At 43.9% G+C, this 17,682-nt stretch overlaps 1 protein-coding gene across 1 annotated transcript in view; it reads left to right on the forward strand.

Moving 5' to 3' along the window:
* Positions 1-17,682, forward strand: part of NIBAN1 (niban apoptosis regulator 1) — a 101,678-nt gene that overhangs the window by 75,619 nt on the left and 8,377 nt on the right. Inside the window, exons 6-12 of the mRNA XM_006135801.5 lie at positions 6,996-7,111; positions 10,229-10,333; positions 10,420-10,582; positions 11,649-11,836; positions 12,148-12,309; positions 16,485-16,595; positions 17,664-17,682. The exon at positions 17,664-17,682 is cut by the window's right edge and continues 89 nt beyond it. Of these exons, the coding sequence (XP_006135863.3) occupies positions 6,996-7,111; positions 10,229-10,333; positions 10,420-10,582; positions 11,649-11,836; positions 12,148-12,309; positions 16,485-16,595; positions 17,664-17,682 (864 nt within the window). The remainder of the gene's footprint in view (positions 1-6,995; positions 7,112-10,228; positions 10,334-10,419; positions 10,583-11,648; positions 11,837-12,147; positions 12,310-16,484; positions 16,596-17,663) is intronic.

Consider the following 17,682-nt stretch of genomic DNA (forward strand, 5'->3'; position numbering starts at 1 on the left):
TGTGACTTGGTCTAGGTAATATTTAGTCCTGCTCTAGGGGCTGGAGATTGGACTAGACGACCCCTCTTGGTCCTTTCCAGTCCTAAAATTCTAAGATTCTGTGATGCCCTATGTGGTTGGTTAGGAATGACGTACCACTGACCCTGTAACAGCTTCCCTAGCACGCATATTACTGCAGTCAGTAGCTATAAGCATGTTAGTGGGGAAATCCCTGTGGGTATGTCTACACTACTCCCCTAGTTCGAACTAGGGGGGTAGTGTAGACATACCCTGTGAAACTATCAGGATATTCAGGGGAGGGAAACACATGGTGCCCTTTCTGCTAGAGGAGGATAGTTCCTGATACCTTAAGGGGTTTCCATGTGTCCCATTGGCAGCTGTAGATATTACTGCTTTCTCCACCATCCTTCTGGAGCTCACGCTGTAGCTCAGTAGCTTACTTCAGTGCTTTTCTTGCGTTCCCTTGGCACATTATAAGACAAAGTCTGGATCTGATTGGTGCTGCTGTTTGCAGCCATCTAGCCTATGCATATCTGCCCACAGACAAGTGCATGAGCATGAGTCCCTTGCTGAAATCTTGGGAGTTATGCGATGCAGCTTCTTTTGGGCTTGACTATGTCTCCAGCTTCTCTTACAATGCCCCTTTTTCTGACCACACCAGTGGCCTGCGTACCTCACTCCGCCTGGATTTTTACATACAATATACACACATCCTGACTCCTCCATGCCTGTCACCAATGCAATGTGTGAATGTAAAACAGCACTGAATCAGAATGGCAGCAGTTGCACGCAGCAAATGACTGTGTGAAGTGCAAAGCCCTGTAGAATCAAGCACAAAGGATGCACAATAACACCACCTTTCCCACTACTCCCTGCAGCTTTACATAGGGCTGATGCAACGAGGCTTCTCTACTGCCTGGTACACAAAGGACAGCATGCTTTGGACAGTATTGTACTTCTTACCTTATTTATGGTGTTACCTGAATTATATAGGTGGAATTGGGGGATTTTATTCCGTCCATCCCACCTTCTTTTTCACAGGGGTTAGAGACCTCCAGACAGAGGGTATAAACTCTCTAGTTAAGTTAGGAAATGATAGCTCTAAATTCTAGAGAATAGAGTCACATCTGCACCATCCAAGTACCATCATTTTGGCTCATCCCTTTGTTTCTTTTGGTTAGAAATGAGCATAGCTGTTAAAAATGAAAACCCGTGAGTCAGAATCCCGTTGAAGCAATTAGAGTTCTGACTTCTGCTACTTTAGCCAAATCCCTCCAAGTACAAGAAGTGGCACAGGCAGGCCCTCTTGTGGTCAAAATGATTCATTTTTATAGTTTAAAAAAAAAAGCTTCTAAGTCTAACACGTGCTTAATTTTTCAGCCAACAAAATAGAACAAATTGTATGTAAGGCATTGTTTCCCTATAATGTTAAGCTGTTGGTGTTACAAAAAGTGTTACAAGCCAATGTTGTGGAAACAGAGAAATGGTTGGAATCCTGACTGGGACTGTTTAAAGTTCATTTAGTTAGTTGCAGTCATAATTAGTGAATTACACAGAGGTTAGCACTGCTCTAGGGAAACCTGGGGTCTATTACCATTTCTGAGACTGACCCACTGTATGACCATGGCCAAGTTGCTTAACCTCTCTGAGCCTCAGACTGATTGTAAAATAGGGAGAATACTGCCCTTCCCTCTGGTATTGTGAGGCTTTACTAGTTGAAGCTGAAGCATGAAGAACTTACCCATGTGCACCTCCTGTTACTTTCAGCAAATGGTTTGAATGAGTAAAGTCTGTGGAACTAGGCCATTAGTGCTCAGGCCTCTGCCATTCTGTTACACTTTGGTAATCTTCTTAAGATTATTGTTTATAATGTAGTAATTACAAGGTTCATGGGCCTGTTGTGCCAGGCAATGTACAGACTATATAGGGGATTGCCTACCCCAGATTGTTGAGTTCATATTTAGTTGAGATTGGCATCCAAAATCTTGGCTGGCTGGCTGTATCTCATTGTTTGTGTAGTGGTCCAAGACCATCCCTCCCTGTCAGTCTTAGGCCAGGTCTACACTAGACCCAGCAGCTCGGCTTAAGTATGCAACTCCAACTATGTAGACTATGTAAGCTGAGCTTGGCGGTGCCCATACAGGGAGGCCTATGGGAGCAAACACATCCATCAGCTTCCTTACCCTTCGCAAGAGCAGGAATACCAGATGCCGGCAGGGGTGCCCTCTGAGTTCGATTTAGTGAGTCTTAACTAGACTTGCTAAATCAAACTCCAGAAGATTGATAAGGGACACATCAATCTTTTGCAGAATGAAAATGTGCCCTTAGAGCTAGACCAGGCCCCACACAACAGTCTGCAGAATGATGCTGGAAATAGTGAGAGAGCAGTCTCATTCTCATAGAAAATCAGCACTCTCATTCTCCAACTTTGCCTGTTCATGTTTCATTTCCACCCAATGTGAAAGTGAAGAGAAGCTATGGAAAATATTAACCAAATGTTTTCAATGCTCAAAAATAGTCTCATTTTAGTTCTGGGCAGTCTTCTCCAAACTGATTAGCTTACTCCACTCTTAAGATACACCATTGGGGAAAAGAGCCTGCTCTACTTGACTGGATCCAACCCAGAAAGACACTTCAGGGTCTGTAAAGACCTTTGGTGTGAAACTATGGATTTAAGGGACTGTTTAGGTGTTAAAACTTACCTCTGGTTTCATTTAAAAAAATCCTTAGGTTGTCCCTATTTTTCCCCCCAGCTGATTTGTATGAGCTATGGTCTGTCCTTGGTGCAATTGCAGAGGTTCCAATAATCCATAGACGTTTTCTACGGAGATGAAAAGCAGCATATGTGCTTATGGAAGATTTTACAGGCATTTATATATTCACTGCCTGGTCTTCCTCAGAAAACTATTTATAAATATTAATGCCTTAATAAAACCTAGCAAAACTAATTTCAGTTCAATACACATTCTTCTCCTTCCTCTTATTCACTTCTCCTGTCCCCCACTCCCATGTGTACAGTAGGGTTAAAACTATTTATGCTGAAAGTACCCTGTCTTGAAAAGGGAAACTAATTAATGTAGCTTCATAATCTCCTCAAGATGGTAATCCCCACGGTGGTGATTCTTATCCATTATGCAGGCCACAACTCTTTTGGTTCTCATAGGATCGTGGCAAAGTGCTGTGTGAGGCCCAGACCCTTATCCAAGCACACAGCTCAGGCAGTTGATCTGTGCTTTGGAATTTCTCCAGGGTTAGGGAAGTTGGAATGTTTCCTGTGTGTCCAGAAGAATACAGAGCCACTACATGATCCATTTCAGAGAGTAGTTATTAATGGTTCACAATCCTGCTGGAAGGGCATAACAAGTGGGGTTCCACAGGGGTCTGTTTTGGGACCAGTTCTCTTCAATATCGTCATCAGTGATTTAGATATTGTCATAGAGAGAATGCATATTAGTTTTCGAGATGATACAAAGGCTGGAGGGGTTGCAACCGCTCTGGAGGATAGGGTCATAATTCAAAATGATCTGGACAAACTGGAGAAATGGTCTGAGGTAAACAGGATGAAGTTTAAGAAGGACAAATGCAAAATACTCCACTTAGGAAGGAACAATCAGTTCCACACATACAGAATGGGATGCGACTGTCTAGGAAGGAGCACTGTAGAAAGGGATCTAGGGGTCCTACTGGACCACAAGCTAAATATGAGTCAACAGTGTGACGCTATTGCAAAAAAATCAACCATGATTCTGGGATGCATTAACAGGAGTATTGTGAGCAAGACACAAGAAGTCATTCTTCCGCTCTACTCTGCACTGATCAGGCCTTAATTGCAGTATTGTGTCTAGTTCTGGGCATCACATTTCAAGAAAGATGTGGAGAAATTGGAGAAGGTCCAGAGAAGAGCAACAAGCATGATTAAAGGTCTAGAGAACATGACCTGTGAAGGAAGACTGAAAGAATTGGGCTTGTTAAGTTTGGAAAGGAGAAGACTGAGAGGGGACATGATAGCGGTTTTCAGGTATCTAAAAGGGTGTCACAAGGAGGGGGGAGACAAATTGTTCTCCTTGGCCTCTGAGGATAGGGCAAGAAGCTATGGGCTTGTTTTGCAACAAGGGAGGTTTAGTTTAGACATTGGAAAAAACTTCCTAACCATCAGGATGGTTAAACACTGGAATAAGTTGCCTAGGGAGGTTGTGGAATCTCCATCTCTGGAGATATTTAAGAGCAGGTTAGACAGAAATCTATCAGGGATGGTCTAGATTGTACTGGGTCCTGCCATGAGGGCAGGGGACTGGACTCGATGACCTCTCGAGGTCCCTTCCAGTTCTAGTGTTCTATGATTCTATGGCTGTTACGCCAATGAGAGGGCTGCACCATTTGCATCTCCCATGTGACTGGAACAGCCAGGGACCAAAGCAGCTGAGGTAATTTCAACAAAATAGTACACATTACAACTATCTTGAAAGTGCAAGGTGGGCCTGGACAGAGGGCACCGACAATAGTATGTGATTGTAATTTGCACTCTGCGATTGGTCATCTGCAGCTTGCGAAGCGCAAATAATCCAAACCAGTGGTTCTCAACCTTTTCCATACCGCAGCCCCCTTTTGCACACTAGAACCTGCCTCTCATGGTGCAATATGCAGAGGCCAGGGTGGTCATGAACTGCAGGTCAAATAATGGCAATGAATAGTTATATGATTGTCTATATAAAGGGTTCGTCAAATAACTTTGAATAACAGACGAACTGGATAAAAATAGTCTTTGCAGATAATGCATGGAAAATGGGGTTTTAATTATTTAATTTGTCCATTTCTTTGTTATGATACATATAGCAAAACTTATCTCAATGAACTCCTAACTACTCTATGATAAAAGGTTGTGTTAGCTAGCATGTGTTAGCTAACACAATGAAAAGTGTAAATCCAGGACTGGCATTAGGGCAGAGGTCTCCAACCTTTTTGAGCATGAAATCACTTTTTGAATTTAAATGCAAGCCCAAGAGCTACCTCAAATATAAATACCTTTGCTCCACCTCCTTCCTGCCTTGCTCACTCCATCCTCCCTCTCGTGCCCATCCTTCCTCACTTTCACCAGGCTGGGGCAGAGGGTTGGGGTGCAGGCTCTGGTCTTAGATTAAGGGATCTGGAGTGTGAGAGGGGCTCTGAGCTGCTCTTGGGGCAGGCAGTTGGGATGTAGGAGGGGTTCTAGGTGCAGGCTCTAGGAGGGTGTGTGGATGCAGGGGTGCTCAGGGCTAAGGCAGGGGCTTGGCGTGCAGGAGGGGGTACATGACTGGGGCAGGAGTTTGGGAGGTGGGCTCCAGCTGAGCACTGCTGGTGGCTCCTGAGTGGTGGTGCAGTGGGGCTAAGGCAGGCTCAGCCCTGCCCTGTCCTGTCCCTGTCCCACTGCCCAAAGCAGCCGGCAAACGCCATCCCAAGCCCTGTTGTGCCCCCGCTCTGCTCTGTGGAGAAAGGATACAGTGGAGGGGGCACCCTGACATCAGCACTCCTCTTCTCCCTCCCCTGCCTTGCTCAGAAAGTAGGAGGCTCCTGGGGGAGGGGCAGGAAATGTGCAGCAGTGGGGGGGAAGGGGCAACTGAAGTGCAGGCACTTGATAGACTCTTGGCCAAAATAGCCAAGATCACCCGTCAGAGGCTCCAAGATCTAGCAGTAGATCCCGAGCTACTGGTTGGTGACCCCTGCATTAGGGGGTAGCACATTGGGCAGTTGTCCAAGGCTCCATGCCACAGTGGTCCCCACAAAGCTATATTGATAATCAGGCTTCAGTTTCAGTTCCAGGTGATAGGGCTCCAGGTGTTGGGCTTCAGCCCACGTAGTGGTGCTTTGGCTTTCTGCTCTGGGTTCTAGCGAGTCTAATGCTGGCTCTGCTTGGCAGCTTCTCTAAACCCTGCTCATGGTTCCCCATGGGACCCCAGACTCCTGGCTGAGAACCACTTCTGAAGTGTCTGGATTAGTCCAGTATTTATCACCCTTTTTTTTTTTAATAAAGTACCCCTTTAAAAAAAAAAGTACCCCCAATACCTACAGTTTTCAGACACACACACTTTTTTTCTACCATTTCAACACATTTGTTTAAACAACTTAATTGTAGCCAGGCGGGTGATGAAATTTTTGGGTGTGAAAAATACAAAAATAATAAAGGGCTGTAAAACTTAAAACAAAAACTGTTTTCCTCAAATTTCAGTTATGTTGATGTTACCCCCCAGACTTCTCTCGAGTACCCCTAAGGGTACTCATACCACTGGTTGAGAAACACTGGATTAGTGCATAAGAGCTACCATGCAGGGGCAACCTGAGGGGCACATTCTCCCAGTGCCATGGATGGGAGGGGACAGAGCCTCTGAGTGGCCTGAGAGACAAGCAGGGAAGCGTGGTGCCAGCAGCAGGGATTGGGACCCACCCACATTCACCGACAGCAGTGAGGGAAAGAGGAGTCCTGCTCCCCCAGCTCCCAGTGTGTTGTTCAGGGGTGGGGGCCCCCTATTCACTGGTGGGAAGTAGAGTGACGTGACCAGGAGCTAGGGGAGCAGAGCAAGCTAAGGCCCCTGCCAGTGAGTGCAGAGGGCTCAGCTCCTACTGCTGGCACCAAACTCCTGGCCCCCCGGGCAACATCACTCAGAAGAGCAGGCTTGTGGGAAGAGGTGGGGCAGGGGCGGAGCAGAGGTAGGGAAGAGCTGGGGAGGGTGGAACTTGGGAGGGCAAGGGCTGGGAAAAAGTGCGGATGGGGGTGTCCTGGCTCTCCCCAGGCTGGAGGTGGTGTGGGGAGGAGTCACGTAGGGGAGCAGTAATGTGGCCAGTGCCCAGACTGTAACTCATCAGCAGTCAGTCATACCTCTAAATTCTAGTCCAGGCAAGGCCTGGAAGGAGACTGCCCAGAGCTGGGGTAGAACCAGATAAAATAGAATTAGAAAGGATCTTTAAAACCACTCTGGGCTCATTTACCAGTCAATTATTTTCGTTATTTCTTTTTTCTTTAGATTTTCTCAAGCAGACTACATCTGAAGCACGGACATTTTTAGAAGCTGTCCAGTTCTTCCGTCAGGAGAAAGGCCACTATGGGTCTTGGGACATGATCACTGGCAATGAAATTCAGGTACAATAGAATCTCCTTTTCTCTGTCCATAGTGGCTTTTGAGGATGGTGGAGATAGTGAGAAAATGGAAGTTGTTTGAGGGAAACCTTGAATAAAGAAAAAGCCGTAAGCTATTCTTATCTATAAACCGACACAGAGCATGCACACAGTATGTATTCACTGTTCTATTCTGTGAATTTCCACCACAGCAACTGGGAGCCAGGTAAGAACCACCTTTCCATGGCTGCTGCATCTCCAGTAGGCACAGCAGGGGAAAGGGGTGTTTGTCTCCCAGCTGGGGCAGGTCCAGGTTCATCTGCTCTCTACACTTCTCAGCCAGAGCAAGAAATGCAGCAAACTGTGCACTTTCCCCTTGCTCCCGGATGAAGGGGAACAGCCAGCAATGTCCCAGTATGAATTTGGGAGGGAGAGGGAAGGGAGGGGGAAGGGAGCTCCAGTTCCCAACCCCTGCTTTCCCTAAAGGGTTCCAGGGAGGTGGAAGGCTCGAGGCTGGGACAGTCCTTGACAGGGGGAGGATGCACCCCTAGCGAGCCCTTCCATTTGCCTGGTGATTCTGTCTCTTTTCTGTCCCATTCCAGGAACACCCCGTTTTTCTGGCACAGCCAAATCCTCACCTTGCTTTACGTTATGACAAGAGGAAACTGAATCCCAGATGTGGTGGCCCTAGCTCTTACCACTTAAGAGGTGTATTTGAACAAACAGACAAACTCTTTCAAATATAGTAGTAGATAAATGACTAGCTTCGGAATCAAAAGCCTGAAAGAAATGTTAAGCCTAATACTGAGAGTCAGCCACCCCTTTCCAGGGCAACGTTTGCACAGAAGAGCAAGGGTTAGAATAGGAGCCTTGTATCCCACAGATGTAGGGAGCAGCAGTTTGGAAGCATGGTCAGTTTCCAGGAGCCCGAAGCAGAGCTGCCACATGAACCTAATGTAGGGTGGGTATTGCAAGGAGCAGGGGAAGATGAAGCTTGGGAGCTGCTACTTACCCGTTGAGTTCCCCTCCCTGCCTGATAACGTCCAGGCAGAAAATCACACGAAGGGCATCACTATTGAACCCTTTCCAAAATGTGCACTGGTTGTGCAATCAGCAACTTGAGCGTAGGTTCTTGTAGCAAAGGGACTTTGTAACACCAGTGCTATTTTAATGGTGGGGAGGGGAGCCGAGAGAATAGCACAGAGGAACAGGCCCACCTCCACTAAGGTTGTGTACAATTTGGTGCCAGATTTTTGCATGGCTCCTCCATCTTTGGGGCTTGAAAACCTTTTCCTTGCCCCTCTGCAATGTTCCAAACCCCTTTCCCCCACCCTTGAGGGCGGACTAGACCACCAGCTGCCTGCCACTCTGGGAGAGCCGTTTTGGCATGCTTTTCCCTCCTCCGGGGAGGAGATTGTCATCTGGGGTGAATAAACTCATAGATGCTGCAGTTACTGTGACAAATGGTTGAAACAGAGCATTGCATAGCAACAACCACACTGGAACAAGCCTCATACTGCACTTAAGATGGATAGCTAAATTTAGACTCCTAAATCCATACTTGGTTATCTAAAATAAATGGCTTGGAACACTGGTGTGAGTTGTATAACTCACTGGTGTGAGTTGTATAGCTACTCTATACACAGCTTTTATCTTCCGTACAGCTTATCTTAAAAGCTATGTTAAGTGAAGGGCAATTCACATTTACTCAATGGAGTTTTAACCTAACCCATAGCAAATTTCATCCAGCTCATATTAATTATCATGATGGCCTTAAACGGGTGAGTTCTTTCTTCATAAAATCCAATTTTGGAGAAGCTGCTAGTCCTTCAAGACTCAGCCTGACATTGTTTTTATAGGGTATGCTGTGAGTATCTGGAAAAAAAATCATTATTGATAATGTAAGTATTAACTCTTTCTAAGGTTAGACTGAGTTTGTGGACTCTGCTGCTGTTTACATCCTGCTCATATACAAGTTGGCTACGTCTATATTGGCAAGATTTTGCGCAAATACTCTTTAACGCAAGAGTTTTTGCATTAGAGTATTTGAGTAAGAGAGCATCTACACTGGCATGTGCCTTTGCGCAAAAGACATGCTTTTGCGCAAGAGCATCCGTGCCAGTGTAGACACTCTCTTGCGCAAGAAAGCTCCGATGGCCATTTTAAACATCGGGCTTTCTTGCGCAAGAAATTGATGTTGCCTGTCTACACTGGCCTCTTGTGCAAGAACAGTTGCGCAAGAGGGCTTATCCCTGAGCGGAAGCGTCAGAGTATTTGCGCAAGAAGCACTGATTTTATACATTAGAACATCAGTGTGTTCTTGCGCAGTACTCGCGGCCAGTGTAGACAGGTGGCAAGATTTTGCGCAAAAGCAGCCACTTTTGCGCAAAATCCTGCTAATGTAGACATAGCCGTTCTTCCTCTATTTTTACTTGCTGAGGTAATGCTCATGGAAAAACAATCCTTGGATTCCCCACACTGGTGTATTTACAACTTCTTCTGTTGGGCCCAGCGTCCCTTATAAGGACTTCTTAGTAGAGCTATCTAGCCTTAAGTGCAACCTTCCTCTTGTAATTCTGTAGACTAAGCTCTCCACTGCAGGGCTTCCTCCAGGAGAGCAGGCAGTGGCAGAGAATGCAGACAGCTTGGGGTAATGGTAGCATGAGATCCAAGGCGCCCATTTTCAAAACTCACCATTTTCATCTTCTAAATATTTTAGTCCAAGTCTTCAGCAGATGTAAATCACAGTAGCTCCAGTGATTCTCCCCAGCAGAGGATCCATCAGAGGATCTTTAAAACCACACAGTATATTTTAGGAAAGAGAAACGTGATCAGTAGTATCTTAATAGGTCCATGGCTCACAGTCACATTTCTTGTCTCTTCTTATTGTGGTTGATAACAAATACGTCAGAGGAAAACATAAAGCCCCCACCCCTACAATGTAACCGCTGTGCCAAACATGGTCTCTCACTTTGAATGAAATCAATTCATCTTCACATTGTGAAAGCTATATTATGAGAAGATGTCTTGGCTACCTAGGATAGCAAAACTGTTATATACTCTCTGCGGCCACAAGTGCCCAGTGTTCAGCAGAAAGGTAAGGAATGAAAATGTCATTCTGTTTTTTTTTAAACCTTCTAGATCTTGAGCAACCTTGTGATGGAGGAGCTCCTGCCTAACCTTCAGACCATGATCCTGCCTAAAATGAAAGGAAAGAGGAATGATAGGAAGAGGACTTGGTTTGCAGTAAGTACTGTTCTTTGTACAATGTTTATCTCAAATAGCAATTCTCCAATGTACAGGCCATGCATGGCTTTAATTTTTGTTTTTAGATTGTAGAAGAAACATACAATCTGGTTCAGGAGCAGGTTTCAGAAGGATTAAATACCTTGAAGGAAGAATGTAAAGCCCTTACAAAGAACCTAGAAGGAACCATTCGTTCAGACATGGATCAGATTTTGAGCTCAAAGAATTATTTAGCTGGAAAAATCAAAGGTTAGTGGGAATAAAGGAGCCCCTCTCCCTATGTCCCAAAGTTCTGAAGCTGTTCTTCACAATTACCCATTGCTCTTAGGTGCTTGAATTATCAAGTGCCCACTGATTTGGATGCCCAGCTTGAGACTCTGATTTATAGGAAGCGTTGAGCACCTGTATCTTCCACAGTCTTCAGTGGGCATCGTGAATGCTTAGCCCTTCTCAATGTCAAGGCCAAGGTAGTTCAAACTGGATTCCTGAAATTGGAGGCAACCAAAATCACCAGCCACTTCTGAAAGTTTGTATTAGATTGGCCAGTTCTGCTTTCAGATCACCTGCACAACATTATATAAAGAATATAAGAAGTTACATGAGTACCACTGACAGCAGAATATGGCCTATATGCTCCACAATGGAACTTTTGATTAATGATAAATGAGTAGTTGATAAATGAGCTGTGGTGTTGAAGTATACTTAAAACAAACGGCTTTTTGAATTATGTAAAACTTGTACGCAGTAAGTGACTGTAGTTTTGTAAAGAATAAGTAAATTAACATAAAAAGTAGACAAAACGTTCACTTATGCTGCTTCAGCCCTCTTTCTAAAAAAAATAGTTGACAAGAAATAGATGAAGATTTAGGCAATTATTAAAAAAAACTCAAAAACCTCAAAGCATTTTTGTGGGTACAAGGGAGCATAATCATTTTCCTTGCCATGTAAATCAATACAGTGTGTGATAGGTCATAATGACTATGCTATTTGCAATCATTCCAGTACTTGCCAATACCTGCCTATATTTCTTCTCCTCCTCCTTCTCCTTCTCTTTCTTTACCCCCTCTGGCCCTCCCATATATCCAGGCCAGTGTAATTTGGCAGGAAGAACTACAGGAAAATATCTTTAAATTGTATTTAAACTCCACAAACTGTTCCCTTCCTTACCAAGTCATGTTTGAAGAGGATGAGTGTCATAAATGCCTCTGGGGAAAGTATTCTGGTAGAATTCATTCTACAGTTTGCAGCCCTTTCAGTTAGATTCTTTAGTCTACCAGCTTAAAACATGTCTTTGTCTCATTGTTTAATACCCCAGCAACAGTCTCTGAGCCTGCTGAGAAGTGCTGCATGGAGAATATCCAGCCATTTTTGCCTTCCGTATTGGAAGAGCTCATGGGCCCAGTGAGTTCTGGATTCAGTGAAGTCCGTTTGCTCTTTGAAAAAGAAGTTAATGAGATCAGCCAGAACTTCCAGAAGACAAATGATGCCACAAAGCTGAAAGAAGTAAGAAAAGAAGTCTGGGTCCTCTTTTTTATGCTTTCATGTGTAATACAAATATAGATCTATATAGATCTTAACTGGCAATAGCTATATTGGCTCTGCAGACTTATCAGGTATAAAACCTTTTTTCCCAGTTAGAGTCATCTTATTCAAAGATACACAGAGGGTTCAATAGGTTGAGTAATGAGCTGCCACAAATTGTTGCCTGAACATCACTAACCTTCTATATTAAGAATACATCTCAGATTGTTTTCTTTGTAATTCTCTCTCCCTTCCCCCTCCCCCCCCCCCCGCCCCGCCAAACTGGGATGCAGCATTTGGACCAGCTGATGAATCTGCCTTTCAACTCTGTGAAAATGGAACCCTGCTATCTCAAAGTCAATCTCCTCCAGGAACAACTCCAGGACCTCAAGACCCGCTTCAAATTCTACCATATTGATTTTGTGATTCAGAAGACTCAGAACTTCATGCAAGAGGTACTGTAAGATCTACTTTTCCACTTTGGAAGAACAGGTTGGTTAGGTTTGCCCATCTGCTCTGCGTCAAAGTAACCTTGATAGGCAGTTGTGCACGTGTACAGAATAGTGAATAGACTAGAATGAAAACAAAGATGGCAAAATCCAGGAATATCACAGTTGACATCACCTTTAAATCAGTGTTTATTCTTTCTAAATGCACAATAGTGAAACCTTAGTGTCTCAAATTCTTAGGGCAAATTTCAGAGTGCCTCAGCCTGGCCTCCAAATTTGTGCAGTAAAAATAATTTTGGCACACACAAATCTGGTAGTAAAGTCTGCCTCATTTAAATACTCAAGCACTGTCTTTTATGGAAGCTCATAGAAATGTAATTATGCAAGGAATTGGAGGGGGTACTCCTTTACTATGCTAGTCTCTCATGGTAGGCACTAAGGGATTTCATTAGAAAAATGGATAATTACTTCTCTACTAATTTTATCTCAGGGGATAAATGGGTTTAGATACTTAACCACGGTGACTTTAGGTCCTTGCCTGCCTGATTCTGAATCAGAAAGGAATCCCACCCTCTTCTTCCTTCCACAGTGTATTGGCAGGGACATTTAGCTTTTTTTACCTCTTCAGGAGCATTGAACAGAGATCATCTCTTGGGATCAATAGGCACATGCCACACAGACATCTTGTGATTGCCAGAGTAGAGGACCTAGTAGGCTCTCAGAGCCTGGTGTTGTCTTCTGTATTTTCAATAATGTAGCCAATAAAGTACGTAACCAGTTCAGTAGGGACCTATAAGAGTGTAATCAATCCAGTTCTGTGGAAGGGGGCTCTCAAAGCACCTGCTGTGTGACACAGAATTATATTTTGTTGGGTCTCTAGCTGTAATGGAACCAATAAGGTTTGGTGCTTCACATAGCCAGTGCTCTTGGTAGCACATGAATACATATGACACCTACCCACCTCTCCCCATTAGTATCCCAGAAACTAGTTTACATCTCTGCCTGTATATCACACTTTCTTCCCTAGAGTTCATCATTCAGGCAGTTACTTATAAACAAACTTTGTTGGTTCCTGCTGCTTTTTCCCTACCTGAAGTTAGAGGGCCAAATTCATACCCATTGTGAGCAAACCCAATTCCAGCAAAGCTGATACCTCATACAGTATGATGAGCTTTTTTGTGCACACAACCCACTTCTTCACATGATGAATTTGTCATCTTTAGAAGTGGGTTGTGCCCACAAAAGCTCATGATATTCTATTTTTTTTGTTAGTCTCTGAGATGCTACAGGACCACTCATTTTTAAGTTTGTTTGTTTTTTAAGTTACAGACTAACACAAGATGTTCCCTCATACAGTTTCCCTTTGTTTTCCCCTAAATGTTGTTTTTTGTGACACCATAATCTTTGTCGAAGCCACCAGTTGTAATATCATTGAAGATTATGATAGATCTTAGGTACCATCGATGTCTTTAGGAAAACCTAATGCAGCCAAGTAATTTTTGAAACACAAGTTCTGTTTTCCCTCCCATGTTTCGAATAGGGACTGCCCTGAACTCCTGCTCAGGCAAAACACCTGTCTCAGAAGGAGGTTCATAATGAAACACAGGAGAAAGAGTAAATATATCGAAAATATACAAGCAAAGCCAAATTTTCTCGGAAGAGAATGTTTTGGCAGAGAAGTCTGACATGAGTTGCTTGAAAGGGAGAGTACAAGATGTTCCAAGAAGCTCACTTATATTGAGGCCATTGTTTTTTTTCATGAGAAATAAACAATAGTTTCACTTTGTGTTCATGGACATGTATTTATTTTCATTAAAAAGCCACTAGGCCAATATGTCTTCATTAACATTGTTTGAGTTTAAAAGAAACCTCTGGCTTAATTCCCACTAAGTTTGTGCAGGTGTAAATGACCTATACAAGGTGCCAGGCACTGGTGCATCTGGTCCCTATTCCTTCAAAGTTGCCGAAAAAGTAGTATTCAAAGCCTGCAGGGTTACTGTCATCATCAGGCTCATTTATGAAAACTAAGGGCCATGTGCCTAGCTGATTCAAAAGCAATGTAGCTCCAATGAAGTCATCTGAGTGTCGGCTCAACATCCTCAGATGCATACAAAACACAAGTGGCCAAACTTTTCTGCTGGTCTCTGCAATTATACCTTCAGTTTTAATGTTCATTTTGTTGAATGCGCAGTACTTGACTATACATGCACTTGAATGCATATGTCTACAGGTTGAACCTCCCTGGTCCAGCACCCTTGGGACCTGCCTAGTCCTGAACCAGGGAATTTGCCAGACCAGGGGAGGTCATGCCAGCTCCTCCACTCCTGGCTGCCAGGTCATCAGCTCCTCCCTTTCACCAGGGGCACCAGAGCTCCCCTATACTGGCCAGCTGGCCATAATTCCCTTCTACTGCCCTGACCAAATGGCTGGGCCTCCCTTCCCCTCCACCGGCTAGCCAGGGCTCTTCTCCACTTCACTGGCAGGCCAGTTAGGACTCCCCTCCAAATGGCTGGCCTTCCAAGGCTCTGCTTCTGGCTGCTCCCCCCTGCTGCCCGCTTCCAGGGTGCTAGGGCTCCACTGTCAGCACCTAGAGAGCCCACTGGGCCTCTGCTCCGCCATCCTGCTAGGCTCTGCTTTTCTCTGTTCTGCAACACTCCTTGCCCCAGTCTGCTGGTTTTTCACAATGAAGGCTACAGCCATGGCTGTTTTCCCTTAAAAATTATGTTGAAAACATAAAGCACAAATAATTTTCATTTGCAAAATTGTTGTTAATGAAGTTTCTCCAAATTAGAGTAATTTTTAATATGCCACTGGATGGCGTGATAATTTCTCAAGCCCTGAAAACAGACCCCTGAATCAACTCTAACTTTCATAATTTGTTGTCTAATAGAGATGTAAAATGGGAGAGGCTTACTGGTTCCAGTTCACTGGTAGGGACTGGAGCAGCTCCCCACCTGCCCCAAACATGGGGCTGCTGCAGCCCCATGGGGCCCACTGGAGCAGCCGTTGTCTGTGTCATGCCTGGCCAGGCCCCTGCATCCTCCTCCCATCACAGGTTACACCCTGGCTCCTTGGGAGGCTGTTGGGCCCACTCCTGGAGACAGGGCCAGTCCTAACCAATTGGTGGCCCCAGGCGAGTGCCTGGCTCACTGTAGGGTTGCCAGATAGTTTTAAAAAAAATACCGGAGAAAGAATCGTCAAGCAAAACAACAACAACAACAAAAAACCACCAGGGAAAATTTGTTGAGCAAGGGGGAAAAAAAGGGTCGGGGAGTAACCAGGGAAATCTGGGGGGAGGATTCGGGAGCTCAAGCTGAAATGCGATCGCGGCCCTCCCCTAAGACCGGCTCTGTCGGCGGCCCATTGAAAATGGCGGCCCTGGGCAGCCGCTCAGCTCACTCACCCCTAAGACCAGCTCTACCTGGAGAGAATGGGAGATGGCTTCACTGCAGCAAGGAGGCTTTGCTGTGGGCAGTATAAAGTGCGTGTAACCACTATGACTTTTAGCAGTAACACGGTTACATCATTAAACACATTTTTACATCCCTATTGTCTCCACCTTGGATGGTGACATCAGACAAGGTTTACGTTAGGAACTTTTGCTGCTAGGTAAGGATGGCTGGGAAGAGTATGTCTTTATTTTATTGTATTGTATTGTTACTAGTATAAGTCTGCACTTGGAGCGCTTCCCACTAGAGCTATATCTGTATAGTTCTTCTGGAAAACCTTTTCTGGTGTAGACCTGTCCTGAGTAAGCTCCATTTTCTTATTCTTTTGCATTAGTACAAATATATGTTCTCTTGCTTTTCCAGTCCCCAAAGCGCGCTCAAATCCAATTGATACTCCTTTTTTGCACTGATATTTTAAATCTTGTTTTAAAAAATGCTGAAAACATTTCTACTTGATTTTAAGGTTTGTACTTTTCACCTCTCCCACCTCCACCTCACAAAAACACTTTAAAACCAATTACATTTATAATATCGATTTGTGCCTGTAAGAACTTGTAACTGATGAAATGTTGTATTTCTGAAGTCCATCTAAAAATATTAGGGATCATTAATAGTAGCTGATCTTGCTTGCTTTGAAGTCATGGGAATTTTGCCCTGAACTTTAGCAGGAGTGGGCTTAACAGTATGGCCATTTTAATGTTATGTCTTTATCACTTTTGTCTTTATTTCTAGCTTATGGAAAATGCAGTGTATACTTTTGAACAACTTCTCTCTCTGAGCAGCCAAGGAGATATAGTGAAAATGCCAGCTGCCATTGAAAAAGTCAAACTGCGAGTACTAAAGGTAAAAACTTTTAACTGTACCAGAATATTAAGGGATCTTCTTACGTGTCTTTTTGTAATAAATTGAAGTCATTTTTGCATATATTATTTTAATAATGAGAAGACATGGGTTTTGTACTATCTAATGGGAAATATTTTGATGCATCTACTTGTTTTCAGTAACTGGCCAGATTCTTAACTGCCTTGCACCTTTTCTGTCCCTTTGCAAAAAAGGTATAAAATGCTATCTCTGGCATCAGTGACTAGAGAATGCTAATTTGTTAGCTTTTAGCAGAAGTTGAAATGTCTACTTCAGGTGCTATGCAGTGGAGAATTAAGTCCTACTTATATGATACAATGACGTCAAATAGTAACACTGTTTTTCCTACTCCTATACTCAGGTCATTGGACCATGCTTTTCTGTAGTCTCATCGTATGCAAGTACCTATGAACAAATCATATGTATAAAATTTGGCCCAAATTGGAACATGTTTTGAAGTTCAAAAGACTTTGGCTAACATTTAAAAATATTTATGGTACACTTCATTTGCATGCAACACTTTTAGGGACTGATCCTCAGTTGGTGTAAATTTTCCATTGACTTCAGTATAGCTATGACAATTTTTACCCAATGAGGATCTGCTCCCTAAATTCTAACTTGCCCCAGAAGTAGAAATGCTGAAGTACTATGAGAGAGGCAGTTCTCATGGTGTTTCTAGCTCAGAGAGAAACAGAAGTACCAGAAATCTCACATAAGAACCTGTTCTTACAAGATTTTTACAGAGATTAATGAAATTAAATGAACATTCAAATTTGTAAGTGCTCATATGAATTCTTATAGGTTTTAAAGCCAATAGGGACTATCATGATCGTCTAGTCTGACCTCTTACACATCACAGGCAACAGAACTTGACCCAGCCTTCTTTAATAGGCCCATGGCCTGGGACCAAATTGCTGAAGTCCTCAACCATTGATTTTTAAGACACCAATCCATATTATTTGGGTTGCCCATGAGCAGGAACAAGCCAATGGGCACAAACTACTTGTATGGATGATTAAGTGTTCTAACTGCGTTTTGTTATTTTAACAGCAATATGATTATGACAGCA

Source organism: Pelodiscus sinensis, chromosome 9, assembly GCF_052426305.1.
Source record: "Pelodiscus sinensis isolate ZL-2025 chromosome 9, ASM5242630v1, whole genome shotgun sequence".
Lineage (NCBI taxonomy): Eukaryota > Metazoa > Chordata > Testudines > Trionychidae > Pelodiscus > Pelodiscus sinensis.